The 16,328-nt window shown below is 53.2% G+C and overlaps 1 protein-coding gene across 2 annotated transcripts in view; it reads left to right on the top strand.

The window, feature by feature from the left end:
* The window catches only part of LOC146808829 (urokinase plasminogen activator surface receptor-like), a 644,273-nt gene that overhangs the window by 521,214 nt on the left and 106,731 nt on the right, over positions 1-16,328 (top strand). For both annotated transcript variants that reach the window (XM_085615653.1, XM_085615652.1), the window contains exons 3-4: positions 399-548; positions 3,691-3,828. In XM_085615653.1, coding sequence (XP_085471779.1) covers positions 399-548; positions 3,691-3,828 — 288 coding nt within the window. The remainder of the gene's footprint in view (positions 1-398; positions 549-3,690; positions 3,829-16,328) is intronic.

Below are 16,328 nucleotides of genomic sequence, written 5' to 3'. Positions count from 1 at the left end.
TAGAAGAACCTATAATGCAGATCTCAGCCATCAGACTGCCGACTGCACCCTGCAGCACGTAAGTCCTGATGTGGAGGGCGGGCGCGCTGAGGGTTTGGCAGTCTTAGAGCGGAGGGTGGAGGACCGGGCAGCTGTAGGACCTCCAAGCTCGTAATCAGGCCCTAAGTTTACCCACCCTATGGCCCTCAGCTCAACCCCTGACGTGTGAGGATCACTGTAGTAAAACATAATGCACAATACTCAGCAGCGCCAGGTTTAAATCTTGGCAATGAGTTTCTTAAGCCCTGCCACCATGGCACATTCACGCGGACTGGCATTTTCCCTTCCCTCGTACTCTTAGGCGTAGGTGGGGCAGATTGTAGTCACTGATAACTCTCACATTTTCCTCTTTACTCTAGATGGCAATGGGATCAAAGACCTGCTGGTGAAGGGGTGCTCGCAGGGGCTGTCCTGCAACGAGAGCACCTATGTGAACATAGGCACCCAAGCTGTGTACATCAGCAACGCCTGCTGCGCCACAGATCAGTGCAACCGGGGCACCTATTACGGTAGGTACTGACCTGGGCTTCTAGGTGGGCACCACAGCTGAGTGAATCAGCGACACCTGCTGCACCAGCAGCCAGGGCACCTATTGTGGCAAGCAGTGGGCGGTCTGTTAGTGGCAGGAAAGGTCTGTCTCCAAGCACTTTTAATCCTTTGCCTCAATCCTGGTGTTATCTCTGAGGGAGGGGAGTGAGTTCAGTCCCATGTCACTCAAATAACTGGCCTCTTTGCACGTTTTACCTCTCTGGGTGGGACCTCAGTTCAGCCCTAACCCCCATTCAATTCTTGGGCTCTCTGTAGCGAGCCCGTCTATGGGTGAGAGAAGAGTTCAGCCCTGTGGTCATTCATTCCTTGGCCTCTCTGCAGGCAAAACCTCTGTATATGTAGGCAGGTTCGCCTCCAAAACCATTCAGTCCTTGGCCTCTATTTTCATGTTAGTTCTGTGACTCAAAGATGAGTTCAGCCTTCTTACACATTCAACGCTATGACCTCCTGTAGGCGTTAGTGATGTAAGGACTGGGTGGCTCTTAGCTAACATATCTGTAGGATGCCTCTTTGCACTCCTCTCTTACCACAGCTCGCTGAGCACAACTCTCTTACCTCTGCTCTCTTACAGCAGCTCTCTTAGGACAGCTCTTTCAGGACAGATTGCATAGGGCAGCTCTCTTACCACTGATAGGGCAGCCCTGCTCCCTTAGGGCAGCTCTCTTAGCACAGTTCTCTCAGTACTGCTTGCTTAGCACAGCTCGCTTAGTACAGCTCTCTTACCACTGATAGGGCAGCCCTGCTCCCTTAGGGCAGCTCTCTTAGCACAGTTCTCTCGGTACTGCTGGCTTAGCACAGCTCGCTTAGTACAGCTCTCTTACCACTGATAGGGCAGCCCTGCTCCCTTAGGGCAGCTCTCTTAGCACAGTTCTCTCAGTACTGCTGGCTTAGCACAGCTCGCTTAGTACAGCTCTCTTACCACTGATAGCGCAGCCCTGCTCCCTTAGGGCAGCTCTCTTAGCACAGCTCTCTCAGTACTGCTGGCTTAGCACAGCTCGTTTAGTACAGCTCTCTTACCACTGATAGGGCAGCCCTACTCCCTTAGGGAACCTCTCTTAGCACAGCTCTCTCAGTACTGCTTGCTTAGCACAGCTCGCTTAGTACAGCTCTCTTACCACTGATAGCACAGCCCTGCTCTCTTAAGGCAGTACTCTTAGCACAACTCTCTCAGCACTGCTTGCTTAGCACAGCTCGCTTAGTACAGCTCTCTTACCACTGCTTGCTTAGAACTGCTCCCTTAGGACAGCTCTCTTAGCACAGCTCTCTCAGCACTGCTTGCTTAGCACAGCTCACTTAGTACAGCTCTCTTACCACTGATAGGGCAGCCCTGCTCCCTTAGGGCAGCTCTCTTAGCACAGCTCTCTCAGTACTGCTTGCTTAGCACAGCTCGCTTAGTACAGCTCTCTTACCACTGATAGGGCAGCCCTACTCCCTTAGGGAACCTCTCTTAGCACAGCTCTCTCAGTACTGCTTGCTTAGCACTGCTCGCTTAGTACAGCTCTCTTACCACTGATAGCGCAGCCCTGCTCCCTTAGGGCAGCTCTCTTAGCATAGCTCTCTCAGTACTGCTTGCTTAGCACTGCTCGCTTAGTACAGCTCTCTTACCACTGTTTGCTTAGAACTGCTCCCTTATGACAGCTCTCTTAGCACAGCTCTCTCAGCACAGCTTGCTTAGCACAGCTCGCTTAGTACAGCTCTCTTACCACTGATAGCGCAGCCCTGCTCTCTTAAGGCAGTACTCTTAGCACAGCTCTCTCAGCACTGCTTGCTTAGCACAGCTCGCTTAGTACAGCTCTCTTACCACTGCTTGCTTAGAACTGCTCCCTTATGACAGCTCTCTTAGCACAGCTCTCTCAGCACAGCTTGCTTAGCACAGCTCGCTTAGTACAGCTCTCTTACCACTGATAGCGCAGCCCTGCTCTCTTAAGGCAGTACTCTTAGCACAGCTCTCTCAGCACTGCTTGCTTAGCACAGCTCGCTTAGTACAGCTCTCTTACCACTGCTTGCTTAGAACTGCTCCCTTAGGACAGCTCTCTTAGCACAGCTCTCTCAGCACAGCTTGCTTAGCACAGCTCGCTTAGTACAGCTCTCTTACCACAGCTCTCTTACCACTGATAGCGCAGCCCTGCTCTCTTAAGGCAGTACTCTTAGTATAGCTCTCTCAGCACTGCTTGCTTAGCACAGCTCGCTTAGTACAGCTCTCTTACCACTGCTTGCTTAGAACTGCTCCCTTAGGACAGCTCTCTTAGCACAGCTCTCTCAGCACAGCTTGCTTAGCACAGCTCGCTTAGTACAGCTCTCTTACCACTGATAGCGCAGCCCTGCTCCCTTAGGGCAGCACTCTTAGCACAGCTCTCTCAGCATTGCTTGCTTAGCACTGCTCTCTTAGTACAGCTCTCTTACCACTGCTTGCTTAGAACTGCTCCATTAGGACAGCTCTCTTAGCATAGCTCTCTCAGCATTGCTTGCTTAGCACAGCTCGCTTAGTACAGCTCTCTTACCACTGCTTGCTTAGAACTGCTCCCTTAGGGCAGCTCTCTTAGCACAGCTCTCTCAGCACAGCTTGCTTAGCACAGCTCGCTTAGTACAGCTCTCTTACCACTGCTTGCTTAGAACTGCTCCCTTAGGGCAGCTCACTTAGCACAGCTCTCTCAGTACTGCTTGCTTAGCACAGCTCGCTTAGTACAGCTCTCTTACCACTGATAGCACAGCCCTGCTCCCTTAGGGCAGCTCTCTTAGCACAGCTCTCTCAGCACAGCTTGCTTAGCACAGCTCGTTTAGTACAGCTCTCTTACCACTGCTTGCTTAGAACTGCTCCCTTAGGGCAGCTCTCTTAGCCTAGCTCTCTCAGCACTGCTTGTTTAGCACAGCTCTCTTAGCATAGCTCTAGTAGGACGTCTCTTTTAGATCTGCTCCTTAGCACAGCTCTCTTAGCATAGTTCTCGTAGGACATCTCTTTTTGCTTTGGGAAGCTCTCTGATAGCAGCCATATTGGCACAGCTATCTTACCACAGCTCTATTAGAACTGCTTTCTTATGACAACTCTCTTACCACAGCTCTCTTTTGACAGCTCTCCTAGTAAACAATGTTTCCTTTCTGCAGCCAAAGCCACGGTGAGCCAGACGGACTGCGCGGTCTGCACAGGGGACCCCACCTCCTGCTCGTCACCGAACCTGCCCATCATGCACTGCACCGGGGTGCAGGATCTGTGCATGAGTATCACCACTGTCAAAATCAATGGTACGTACTGCTAGTGCAAACGTGCAACTGTGGCACTGGTGAAAGATGTAACTGTGCAAGACCTAAAGTAAACATTTGTGGAGCAATATTGCAACTGTGCAACAGTACAAGTGTGCAAAACTGGAAAAGAGCATGGTACAAGTGTGACATTGCACAAGAGTACTGTGGTCCAAGTAGGCAGATGTGCATCCATAGTAACTGTGGTTGAAGTAGGCAGATGTGCATCCATAGTAACTGAGGTTGAAGTAGGCAGATGTGCATCCATAGTAACTGAGGTTGAAGTAGGCAGATGTGCATCCATAGTAACTGAGGTTAAAGTAGGAAGATGTGCATCCATAGTAACTGAGGTTGAAGTAGGCAGATGTGCATCCATAGTAACTGAGGTTGAAGTAGGCAGATGTGCATCCATAGTAACTGAGGTTGAAGTAGGAAGATGTGCATCCATAGTAACTGAGGTTGAAGTGGCCAGATGTGCATCCATAGTAACTGAGGTTGAAGTGGGCAGATGTGCATCCATAGTAACTGAGGTTGAAGTGGGCAGATGTGCATCCATAGTAACTGAGGTTGAAGTGGGCAGATGTGCATCCATAGTAACTGAGGTTGAAGTGGGCAGATGTGCATCCATAGTAACTGAGGTTGAAGTGGGCAGATGTGCATCCATAGTAACTGAGGTTGAAGTAGGCAGATGTGCATCCATAGTAACTGAGGTTGAAGTAGGCAGATGTGCATCCATAGTAACTGAGGTTGAAGTAGGCAGATGTGCATCCATAGTAACTGAGGTTGAAGTGGGCAGATGTGCATCCATAGTAACTGAGGTTGAAGTGGGCAGATGTGCATCCATAGTAACTGAGGTTGAAGTGGGCAGATGTGCATCCATAGTAACTGAGGTTGAAGTAGGTAACGGTGCATCACGGTGAAGAGGTGACTGTGCACTGGTGCAGCAGTGAACAATCACCGGGGTGTCCTGCTCAGAGGTGTCTTTCGGCTCCTGCTGTGATGGCTGCCGGTCGGGACTGAGGTGCATCTAAGGAGATGCTTGTGAACCTTAGCGCTGAGAGCTGAAGATCAAGCTGAGGAGCACCAGCACAGCTGGGGTTGGGTGTCTCTATTGGGGTCAAATGGGTACTGACGTGCACTGGCAGAGCTGTAAGTTCAGTGGAGCTGTGCAGCAGCGTAGGGCTGAGGTGCCTCAGTAGAGCTGTGAGTTCAGGGGTGCAGTGCCGCAGGGTAGGGTTGCGGTGCCTCAGTAGAGCTGTGAATTCAGGGGTGCAGTGCAGCAGGGTAGGGCTGTGGTGCCTCAGCAGGGCTGTGAGTTCAGGGGTGCAGTGCAGCAGGGTAGGGCTGCAGTGCCTCAGTAGAGCTGTGAGTTCAATGGAGCAGTACAGCAGGGTAGGGCTGCGGTGCCTCTGTAGAGCTGTGAGTTTAGGGGAGCAGTGCCGCAGGGTAGGGCTGCGGTGCCTCTGTAGAGCTGTGAGTTCAGGGGAGCAGTGCAGCAGGGTAGGGCTGCGAAGCCTCAGTAGAGCTGTGAGTTCAGGGGTGCAGTGCAGCAGGGTAGGGCTGCAGTGCCTCAGTAGAGCTGTGAGATCAGTGGAGTTGTGCAGCAGCGTAGGGCTGAGGTGCCTCAGTAGAGCTGTGAGTTCAGGGCGCAATGCAGCAGGGTAGGGCTGCGGAGCCTCAGTAGAGCTGGGAGTTCAGGGGTGCAGTGCGGCAGGGTAGGGTTTCCGATGCCTCAGTACAGCTGTGAGTTCTGGGGTGCAACGCAGCAGGGTAGGGCTGCGGTGCCGCAGTACAGCTGTGAGTTCAGGTGAGCAGTGCAGCTGGGTAAGGGTGTGGGGCCTCAGTAGAGCTGTGAGTTCAGGGGAGCAGTGACGAAGGGTAGGGCTGAGGTGCCTCAGTAGAGCTAGGAGTTCAGGGGTGCAGTGCAGCAGGGTTAGGGCTGCGGTGCGTCTGTTGAGCTGTGAGTTCAGGGGTGCAGTGCTGCAGGGTAGGGCTGTGGTGCCTCAGTAGAGCTGTGAGATCAGGGGAGAAGTGACGAAGGGTAGGGCTGAGGTGCCTCAGTAGAACTATGAGTTCAGGGGTGCAGCGCAGCAGGCTTAGGGCTGCGGTGCGTCTGTCGAGCTGTGAGTTCAAGGGTCCAGCGCAGCAGGGTAGGGCTGCGGTGCGTAAGTAGAGATGTGAGTTCAGGGGTGCAGTGCTGCAGGGTAGGGCGGCAGTGCCTCAGTAGAGCTGTGAGTACAGGACTGCAGTGCAGCAGGTTAGGACTGCGGTGCTTCACTAGAGCTGTGAGTTTAGGGGTGCAGTGCAGAAGGGTAGGGCGGCGGTGCCTCAGTAGAGCTGTGAGTACAGGACTGTAGTGCAGCAGGGTAGGACTGCGGTGCTTCACTAGAGCTGTGAGTTCAGGGGTGCAGTGTAGCAGGGTAGGGCTGTGGTGCCTCTGTAGAGGTGTGAGTTCAGGGGTGCAGCGCAGCAGGGTAGGGCTGCGCTGCCTCAGTAGAGCTGTGAGTTCAGGGGTACAGCGCAGCAGGGTAGGGCTGCGGTGCCTCAGTAGAGCTGTGAGTTCAGGGCAGCAGTGCGGCAGGGTAGGCCTGCGGTACCTTAGTAGAGCTGTGAGTTCAGGGGTGCAGCGCAGCAGGGTAGGGCCGGGCGCCTCAGTAAAGCTATGAGTTCAGGGGAGCAGTGCTGCAGGGTAGGGCTGTGATGCCTCAGTAGAGCTGTGAGTTGAGGGGAGAAGTGCTGCAGGGTAGGGCTGAGGTGCCTCAGTAGAGCTGTCAGTTCGGGGGTGCAGTGCTGCAGGGTAGGACTGCTGTGCCTCAGTAGAGCTGTGAGTTCAGGGGTGCAGTGCCGCAGGGTAGGGATGCGGTGCCTCAGTAGAGCTGTGAGTTCAGGGGTGCAGTGCAGCAGGGTAGGGTTTGCGGTGCCTCTGTAGTGCTGTGAGTTCAGGACTGCAGTGCAGCAGGGTAGGGCTGCAGTGACTCTGTAGAGCTGTGAGTTCAGGGGTGCAGTGCAGCAGGGTAGGACTGCAGTGACTGTAGATCTGTGAGTTCAGGGGTGCAGTGCAGCAGGGTAGGGCTGCGGTGCCTCAGGAGAGCTGTGAGTTCAGGGGTACAGCGCAGCAGGATAGGGCTGCGGTGCCTCAGTAGAGCTGTGAGTTCAGGGCAGCAGTGCGGCAGGGTAGGCCTGCGGTGCCTTAGTAGAGCTGTGAGTTCAGGGGTGCAGCGCAGCAGGGTAGGGCCGGGTGCCTCAGAAAAGCTATGAGTTCAGGGGAGCAGTGCTGCAGGGTAGGGCTGTGATGCCTCAGTAGAGCTGTGAGTTGAGGGGAGAAGTGCTGCAGGGTAGGGCTGAGGTGCCTCAGTAGAGCTGTCAGTTCGGGGGTGCAGTGCTGCAGGGTAGGACTGCTGTGCCTCAGTAGAGCTGTGAGTTCAGGGGTGCAGTGCCGCAAGGTAGGGATGCGGTGCCTCAGTAGAGCTGTGAGTTCAGGGGTGCAGTGCAGCAGGGTAGGGTTTGTGGTGCCTCTGTAGTGCTGTGAGCTCAGGACTGCAGTGCAGCAGGGTAGGGCTGCAGTGACTCTGTAGAGCTGTGAGTTCAGGGGTGCAGTGCAGCAGGGTAGGACTGCAGTGACTGTAGGTCTGTGAGTTCAGGGGTGCAGTGCAGCAGGGTAGGGCTGTGGTGCCTCAGTAGAGCTGTGAGTTCAGGGGTGCAGTGCTGCAGGGTAGGGCGGCGATGCCTCAGTAGAGCTGTGAGTGCAGGGGTGCAGTGCAGAAGGGTAGGGCGGCGGTGCCTCAGTAGAGCTGTGAGTACAGGACTGTAGTGCAGCAGGGTAGGACTGTGGTGCTTCACTAGAGCTGTGAGTTCAGGAGTGCAGTGCAGCAGGGTAGGGCTGTGGTGCCTCTGTAGAGGTGTGAGTTCAGGGGAGCAGCGCAGCAGGGTAGGGCTACGCTGCCTCAGTAGAGCTGTGAGTTCAGGGGTACAGCGCAGCAGGGTAGGGCTGCGGTGCCTCAGTAGAGCTGTGAGTTCAGGGGAGAAGTGCAGCAGGGTAGGGCTGCAGTGCCTCAGTAGAGCTGTGAGTTCAGGGGTGCAGCGCAGCAGGGTAGGGCCGGGTGCCTCAGTAAAGCTATGAGTCCAGGGGTGCAGTGCTGCAGGGTAGGACTGCTGTGCCTCAGTAGAGCTGTGAGTTCAGGGGTGCAGTGCCGCAGGGTAGGGATGCGGTGCCTCAGTAGAGCTGTGAGTTCAGGGGTGCACTGCAGCAGGGTAGGGTTTGCGGTGCCTCTTTAGTGCTGTGAGTTCAGGACTGCAGTGCAGCAGGGTAGGGCTGCAGTGACTCTGTAGAGCTGTGAGTTCAGGGGTGCAGTGCAGCAGGGTAGGGCTGCAGTGACTGTAGATCTGTGAGTTCAGGGGTGCAGTGCAGCAGGGTAGGGCTGCGGTGCCTCAGGAGAGCTGTGAGTTCAGGGGTGCAGCGCAGCAGGGTAGGGCTGTGGTGCCTCAGTAGAACTGTGAGTTCAGGGGTGCAGTGCTGCAGGGTAGGGCGGCGATGCCTCAGTAGAGCTGTGAGTGCAGGGGAGCAGTGCTGCAGGGTAGGGCTGCGGTGCCTCAGTTGAACTGTGAGTTCAGGGGTGCAGTGCAGCAGCGTAGGACTGCGGCGTCTCAGTTGAACAGTGAGTTCAGGGGTGCACTGCTGCAGGGTAGGGCTGAGGTGCGTCAGTCGAGCTGTGATTTCAGGGGAGCAGTGTAGCTGGGTGGGGCTGCAGTGCATCAGTAGAGCTGTGAGTTCAGGAGTGCACTGCCGCAGGGTAGTGCTACGGTGCCTCAGTAGAGCTGTGAGATCAGGGGAGTAGTGCCGAAGGGAATCGCTGAGGTGCGTCAGTCGAGCAGTGAGTTCAGGGGTGCAGTGCAGCAGGATAGGGCAGCAGTGCCTCAGTCGAGCTGTGAGTTCTAGCTTGGAGAAAGCAGGGGTGCAGTGCTGCAGGGTAGGGCTGCGGTACCTCAGTAGAGCTGTGAGTTCAGGAATGCAGCACAGCAGGGTAGGGCTACGGCGCCTCAGTAGAGCTGTGAGCTCAGGGGAGCATTGCCGCAGGGTAGGGCTGTGGTGCCGCAGTAGAGCTGTGAGTTCATGGGTGCAGCGCAGGAGGGTAGAGCTGAGGTGCCTTAGTAGAGCTGTGAGTTCAGGGGTGCAGTGCTGCAGGGTAGAGCTGAGGTGCCTCAGTAGAGCTGTGAGTTCAGGGGAGCAGTGCAGCAGGGAAGAGCTGCAGTGCCTCAGTAGAGCTGTAAGTTCAGGGGTGCAGTGCAGCAGGGTAGGGCTGCGGTGCCTCAGTAGAGCTGTGAGTTCAGGGGTGGAGCGCAGCAGAGCAGGGCTGTGGTGCCTCAGTAGAGCTGTGAGTTCAGGGGAGCAGTGCAGCAGTGCAGCAGGGTAGGCCTGCGGTGCCTCCGTAGAGCTGTGAGTTCAGGTGAGCAGTGCAGGAGGGTAAGGGTGCGGTGCCTCAGTAGAGCTGTGAGATCAGGGGAGAGGGCTGAGGTGCCTCAGTAGAGCTGTGAGTCCAGGGGTTCAGTGCAGTAGGGTAGGCCTGCGGTGCCTCCGTAGAGCTGTGAGTTCAGAGGAACAGTGCTGCAGAGTAGGGCTGCCGTGCCTTAGTAGAGCTGTGAGTTCAGGTGAGCAGTGCAGCAGGGTAAGGGTGCAGGGCCTCAGTAGAGCTGTGAGATCAGGGGAGCAGTGATGAAGGGTAGGGCTGAGGTGCCTCAGTAGAGCTGTGAGTTCAGGGGTGCAGTGCAGCAGGTTAGGGTTTGCGGTGCCTCGGTAGAGGTGTGAGTTCAGGGGTGCAGTGCAGCAGGGTAGGGCTGCGGTCCCTCAATAGAGCTGTGAGTTCAGGGGAGCAGTGCAGCAGGGAAGGGCTGCAGTGCCTCAGTAGAGCTGTGAGTTCAGGGGTACAGTGCAGCAGGGTAGGGCTGAGGTGCCTCAGTAGAGCTGTGAGTTCAGGGCTGCAGTGATGTAGGATAGGGCTGAGGTGCCTCCGTACAGCTGTGAGTTGAGGGGTGCAGTGCATCAGGGTAGGGCTGTGGTGCCTCAGTAGAGCTGTGCGTTCAATGGTACAGTGCAGCAAGTTAGGGCTGAGGTGCCTCAGTAAAGCTGTGAGTTCAGGGGTGCAGTGCTGCAGGGTAAGGCTGTGGTGCCTCAGTAGAGCTCTGAGTTCAGGGGTGCAGTGCAGCAGGGTAGGGCTGAGGTGCCTCGGTAGAGCTGTGAGTTCAGGGGAGCAGTGCAGCAGGGTAGGGCTGCGGTGCCTCAGTAGAGCTGTGAGTTCAGGGGTGCAGTGCAGCAGGGTAGGGCTGCGGTGCCTTGGAGAAGTTGGCCTGGTATATGCTGTCCACTAGTTCTAGTGGGCACCTTGAATCAGTCCAAACAACCCCTTATTGATGATAGGTTAAAGACAACCTTTATTGAAAGCTATCCTAGTGGTAGCTATGGAGAGCAGCCTTTCGGCTAAGTCTTGAAGGAATGTAAAGCAGCTTGTTTTACCAGTCTATAATCTCTTGAATGGCTAAATGAAAGGAGATCCACACCAGGTATATATATAAAATATATGTATTTATTCTAGAACACACCCCCTAGTCTCTTTATGAATTTAGAGGTCGAAGTACACAAGTTACACTTAAAATAACACAGTAAATTAGCACAATATACGTTTTGCCCTAGGGGCGTACCAAGCCATATATTAATAAAGTGGTATAAGAACCACATTTTGGCTAGACAGAAGGCCTAGAGCCTGTAGAATCGCTGGGACCCCAAGGAACCGACCAAGGTAGGGACGCAGGGGACCCACGGGGGCCGTGTGCAGTGTGAGAACACAGCCACGAGCTCTCGTTAGGTTCTATGGGGAAAGTCTCGTTGGAATTTTAAAGTTAAAGGATGCTTAGAAGTGGACTGGGAACAAACCGTTTTGGACTTAGATGGTTCTAGGGCCAACACCCACGGGAACACCGGAGTACTCGTATTACCTAACCCAGGGAAGCCGGGTGTATAGGTGTCAAATGGTGTCGGGTCGCGTCATCGTTTTCAATGGCGAGTTGCAGCAAAGTGCTGCTGCCGGGCAGAGGAGAAGTGTCCGAAGAGATCCAAGCCTGGATCGAAGATGTGAAGAACCTGAAAGCAGAGGGCCAGGGGCACGATAGACGAATGCCCACCGATGTCGGTTGTTTCAGGTGAGAGGAGGTGAAGCTTGACTCTTCAGCCACAAGTACCAGGAGGCGTCGACGACAACTAGGAGCTGGATTCGAGCTGTCCCACGAAGGGTGTCAAGTACTGCTGTGTTGGTGCCCGGATTGGACACAACAAGCCTTGGCAACAGCAACCCACGCAGAAAGAGAAGAAATGCTTCGGTGTGGACCAGCAAGGTCCAGGGGATTCCCCAAGCAATGGAGAGTCAGGGCACGTCTGGAGCAACCAGGGAAGCCCAATTAAAGTACAGTTACCCTTCTCAGGGACCCACAACTCGATGGACAAGGAATAGCGAAGGGACCTTGAGAGGAATCACAAAAGTGCGGCCCACGGGTCACTCGGAGAGGGTAGCCCAACAATCTTCGGTGAAGTCACTGCTCGGGGTCAGGGCTACAAGTAACCCAAAGCACAGCCTAGAGAATCAACAAGAAGCATATCCACTTGCAAATGTGCACGGTGTCCAGGGGTTCCAGTTCCATGGTACCCACGAGGGCTACGGGTCTCCGCTTTGCTGGGGTCTCGGGTCAGCCTCTAGGAAGTCTGGAAACCTACCTCCTGTATTGCAAAGTCTTCGGAGTCCGGCGGGAGCTTTGGAGATGCAAACCGGTCAGATGCGTTGTTGATGCCTGCCTTGCAGTGGAGGAACTCCTTTACTCCAATGGAGATTCTTCAGTCATCTGGCGTCGTGCAGATCGTCGAAGGTCCAGGATTCAGTATCAGAGTTTCGTCCATGGAAATCTAAAGTCCTGTTGCCAGGGGTTCCTATCTTAAACCCAAGGAAGGGGTTGGACTAGCTCTAGGGACCCTCATTTGGGAGGGTTTGGAAAGAGGGGTGGCTACACCCATTTCCTTTGTCCAATTTCGCACCAGAGCAGGGGCTGGTAGCCCCTGCAACCGGTGTGAGCTGGACTATGCACAGGGACACCAAATGTGCCCCCAGTGCAGACTTCAAAACACTTCTGGAGTGCATCCACCCAGCCCCAATCAACTAAGGCCTGTCTGGGAGGTGGTTACACCTCCGTGTGACAGGAAACCTATTTTCCAGGCCCCCCTGCTGGAGTTTCGTCCAGCAGCAGGAGGCCAGACTTGTGTCTGTGGCTGCAGCATCCATTTTGTGATGCCAGTGCTATACCGGTGCTATAATGTCTCTCCCTCTAGAAGGGTGGGATCATACTCCCACACCAGTTACTGGTGTGGGGATATGATTCCCAGGCGTTTGACACCAAACACAACATGTTTCTGTGCAGCCATTCCAAAGTTAGCATTTACCGCAAGGTTATAATGCACTTAAGACTACATGGTCAGGCTGCATCACAGACAACCCTGGAGAATAGATTCCGAAGGTTAGAGAGGGTCTCTGCTCATGCAGGGGCTCCCTCTCACATAAAATCAAGCACCCTGCCTTCAGGATTAATAAGGCCTGCCATAGGGGTGACTGATAGGTTTATATCTGCAGTGATAGGGTGAGATATAGTGAACCTATATTTCTGTAAGGGGTGCATGCACCACCTTACTCAGGCTGCTGTAGCAGTCCTGTGGTGTAATTTTGGAGGGCTTCCCAGGGATGGCATACTACCTGGGGTAACTATGCCCTGGGTACATAGTATACAAAATACTAGGGGCACCCCAGAATCCAATCTGTGGTGTACCTAAGGTACATGGAATCAATTTAGAGAGGAAGCAGCTAGGCTGGTGTTCTGGATAGCAGGGCCCCAGCCAGACTAAAGTAAATAAACAGTGAAACATCAGCAAACAGTTGGGATAACCATAAGAAGCAGACCCTACTGTCCTACAGCTACACCATCTACTGGTCCATCATCAGGGTTGTGAGAGAGCAGGTCAGGGAGTGGATCACTCTCTTCCTCCTGTCCCTCATCAGTAGCCATGAGCAAACCCATGTCTTCCCTGTAAACATATGGTTTCAATCTGTTGACATGGAGTACCCTATGGGGACTCCTGGGAGTTCCAAGGTCTACCAAGTAGGTAACCTCTCCCTACTGTTCAACAATGGTATGGGGGCCACTCCACTTATCTTGGAGGGCTGCTGGGGCCACAGTCTCCAACACCCATACTTTCTGCCCTGGCTGGTGAACAGTCAGCACAGCCTTTTGGTTATGCCAGGCCTCTTGCAATTCCTGGCTAGCCTCAAGGTTTTTAGTTGCCTTTTTCATATACTCTGCCCTTCTGGAGCGGAGACCAAGTACATAGTCCACTATGTCCTGTTTAGGGGGTTTGAGAGGTAACTCCCATCCCTCTTTCACCAGACACAATGGACCCCTAACAGGATGTCCAAACAAAAGTTCAAAAGGGCTGTAACCAACCCACTTTTGAGGAACCTCCCTGTAGGCAAATAATAAGCAGGGCAAAAGTATGTCTCATCTGCTCCTAAGCTTTTCTGGGAGACCTTTGATCATGCCCTTCAAGGTTTCGTTGAACCTTTCAACTAAACCATTGCATTGTGGGTGATAGGGTGTGGTGAATTTGTAATTCAATCTACACTCCTTCCACATTGCAGTCAAGTAACTAGACATGAAGTTTGCATCTCTGTCTGACACTACCTTCTTAGGAAAACCCACCCTTGAGAATACTCCCAAGAGGGCCCTTGCCACCACAGGAGCTGTGGTGGCAAGGAGTAAGTGGAATAGCTTCTGGGTACCTAGTAGCATGGTCCACCACCACCAGGATCAATCTGTGCACATAGGCTGTCAGAGGATCCATAGGACCAACTATATCAATCCCCACTCTATCAAAGGGGACCCCCACCACAGGTAGTGGTATTAGGGGGACCTTTGTGGTTCCACCTGCCTTCCCATTGGCTTGACAGGTGACACAGGAGCGACAAAACTCCTTTGTGTCTTCAGACATGTGGGGCCAATGAAAGTGAGGGACAAATCTGTCTCAAGTCTTGTTTTGGCCCAGGTGACCTGCTAGGGGAATTTAATGGGCTAGTGTTAATAGAAAGCCCTAAAACCTCAGAGGTATTACCAACCTCCTGGTGGCACCAGGCTTGGGGTCTCTACTCTCTGAATATAGGAGTCCATCATCCCAATAAACTCTATGGGTTTCACTAGCATTCCCAGCAGCCTCAGCAGCAGCTTGCTGTCTGAGGGGTTCAAGAGAGGGGCAATTCAGTTGCCCTGCAAGGGCCCTCTGTCCCCAAGAACTCACCTTGATCAGGTTCAAGCTCCTCTGGGACAGTTCCTTTTCAGGACTAAGATCATCTCCCTCAGGAGACTGATCTGTACTCTGAGTCAGGGGGGAAGGCACTGCCTTAACCCTACTGCTCCTCCTCTTGGGAGGCACCTGGTCCATTCTTTCCGGATCCAGGGCCTGTTCAGTTTTAGACATTTTGGCCTGTGACCTGGTCACAGCAAATATATGTGCAGGGATTCCTAGCATTTCTGCATGTGTCCTGAGCTCCACTTCTGCCCAAGCTGAAATTTCTAGATCATTGCCAAGCAAGTATTCAACAGGGAGATCTGCACTTACCACAACTTTCTTGAGGCCAGTTACCCCTCCCCAGGAGAAATTAACAACTGCCAAGGAATGGTCAGTCCTGACATTGCTAGCATTGGTCACTTGGTGCATTTCACCAAGTATAATCTGCGCAGGAGCCACAAGATCTTTTGTCACCATGGAGAAACTTGCTCCCGTGTCCCTGAATGGCAAAGCCTCATTTCCATTTATCAAAGGCTGCTGCCTGGATTTGCCCAAGTTACTGGGATTCACAAAGGAGGACATATCCATGCTTACATGACAAATCAGGACAGCCTGAGTTGGAACTCTGACTAGGCCAGAGTCCATCTCAGAACCCAGGGTTAACCCTACTACACCCTTATTCTGAGTACCACCACTTGTAGCTGGACTAGGGGGAACAGTTGCCTTAAGGGCAATGGTGGCTGGAGTTGAGTCTTTGGACTTGGTACAATCACTTGTCCAATGGGTTTTAGGGTTGCACATTTTACACCACGGTTTCTTTTGGCCTTTTCCTTTGTTAGATGAGGTTCCCCCCCAGATCCAGATTTTTGGGGACCTTGAGAAGACTTCTGGTCTTTATCCTTTTACCCACCCTTGTCAGAGTTCTTAGCATCTTGCTTCTTTTTGGTCCTGACCCATTTGTCTGCCTTCTTTCCTAATTCTTGGGGAGAGGTCAGATCAGAGACCACCAGGTACTGATGCAACAGCTGATTTTGACAATTATTCAGGATCTGCTCCCTCATAATTAAGTTGTACAATCCTTTGAAATCACACACCTTGCTGCCAAGCAACCAGCCCTCCATAGCCTTAGTAGCACAATCTACAAAGTCCACCCAGTCTTGATTCTGTGCCTTTTGGGTATCTCTGAATCTTATCCTATATTGTTCAGTGGTTAGGCCAAACCCTTCAATCGGTGCACTCTTCAAGATTTGGTAATCATCAGCATCCTCTTCTCTAATAGTGAGGAGCTTATCTCTACCTTTGTCTGCAAAGGAGAGCCACAAGATTGCTGCCCACTGCTCCTGGGGGACCCTCTGAACTTTACAGGACCTTTCCAGTGCAGTAATCCATTTATGGATGTCATCCCTACTCTGGTAGGAAGGGACAATCTTGCTTAGGTTCCTATGGTCATGGCACCTGTCTCTACCACTAGGAATGTTGCTGCCACCATGGGGCTCTAGCCCCAACTTTCTTCTAGCAAATCTAGAAGCAACTCTGTCCCCTCTGCTTTCAGGTTCTTCACATCTTCGAACCAGGCTTGGATCTCTTCGCACACTTCTCCTCTTCCCGGCAGCAGCACTTTGCAGCAACTCGCCATTAAAAACGGCGACGCGACCCAACACAATTTGACACCTATGCACCCGCCTTCCCTGAGTTAGGTAACACTAGTACTCCGGTGCTCCAGTGGGTGTTGGCCCTAGAACCATCTAAGTCCAAAAGGGTTTGTTCCTAGTACACCTCTAAGTGTCTTTAAACTTTAAAATTCTAACTGCGACTTTCCCCATAGAAGCTAACGGAGCTCGCGGCTGTGTTCTCACACTGCACACGTCCCCCTTGGGTCCCCTGTGTCACTACCTTGGGTGGTTCCATGGGGTCTCAGCGATTCGACAGGCTCTAGGCCATGTGTCTAGTCAAGTCGTGGTTCTTATGCCACTTTCTTAATATATGGTTTGGTTCGCCCCTAGGGCCTAACGTATATTGTGCTAATTTACTGTGATATTTTAAGTGTAACATATGTGCTTTGACCTCTAGCCTCATAAAAAGACTAGTACGGTGTGTTCAGTAATACATACTGTTAGAATCCGGGGTCTCTGGTTGG

Source organism: Triturus cristatus, chromosome 7 (assembly GCF_964204655.1).
Source record: "Triturus cristatus chromosome 7, aTriCri1.1, whole genome shotgun sequence".
Classification (NCBI taxonomy): Eukaryota; Metazoa; Chordata; class Amphibia; order Caudata; family Salamandridae; genus Triturus; species Triturus cristatus.
The sequence above is the reverse complement of the archived record's forward strand: the minus strand, read 5'-3'. Positions and strand labels throughout refer to the sequence as shown.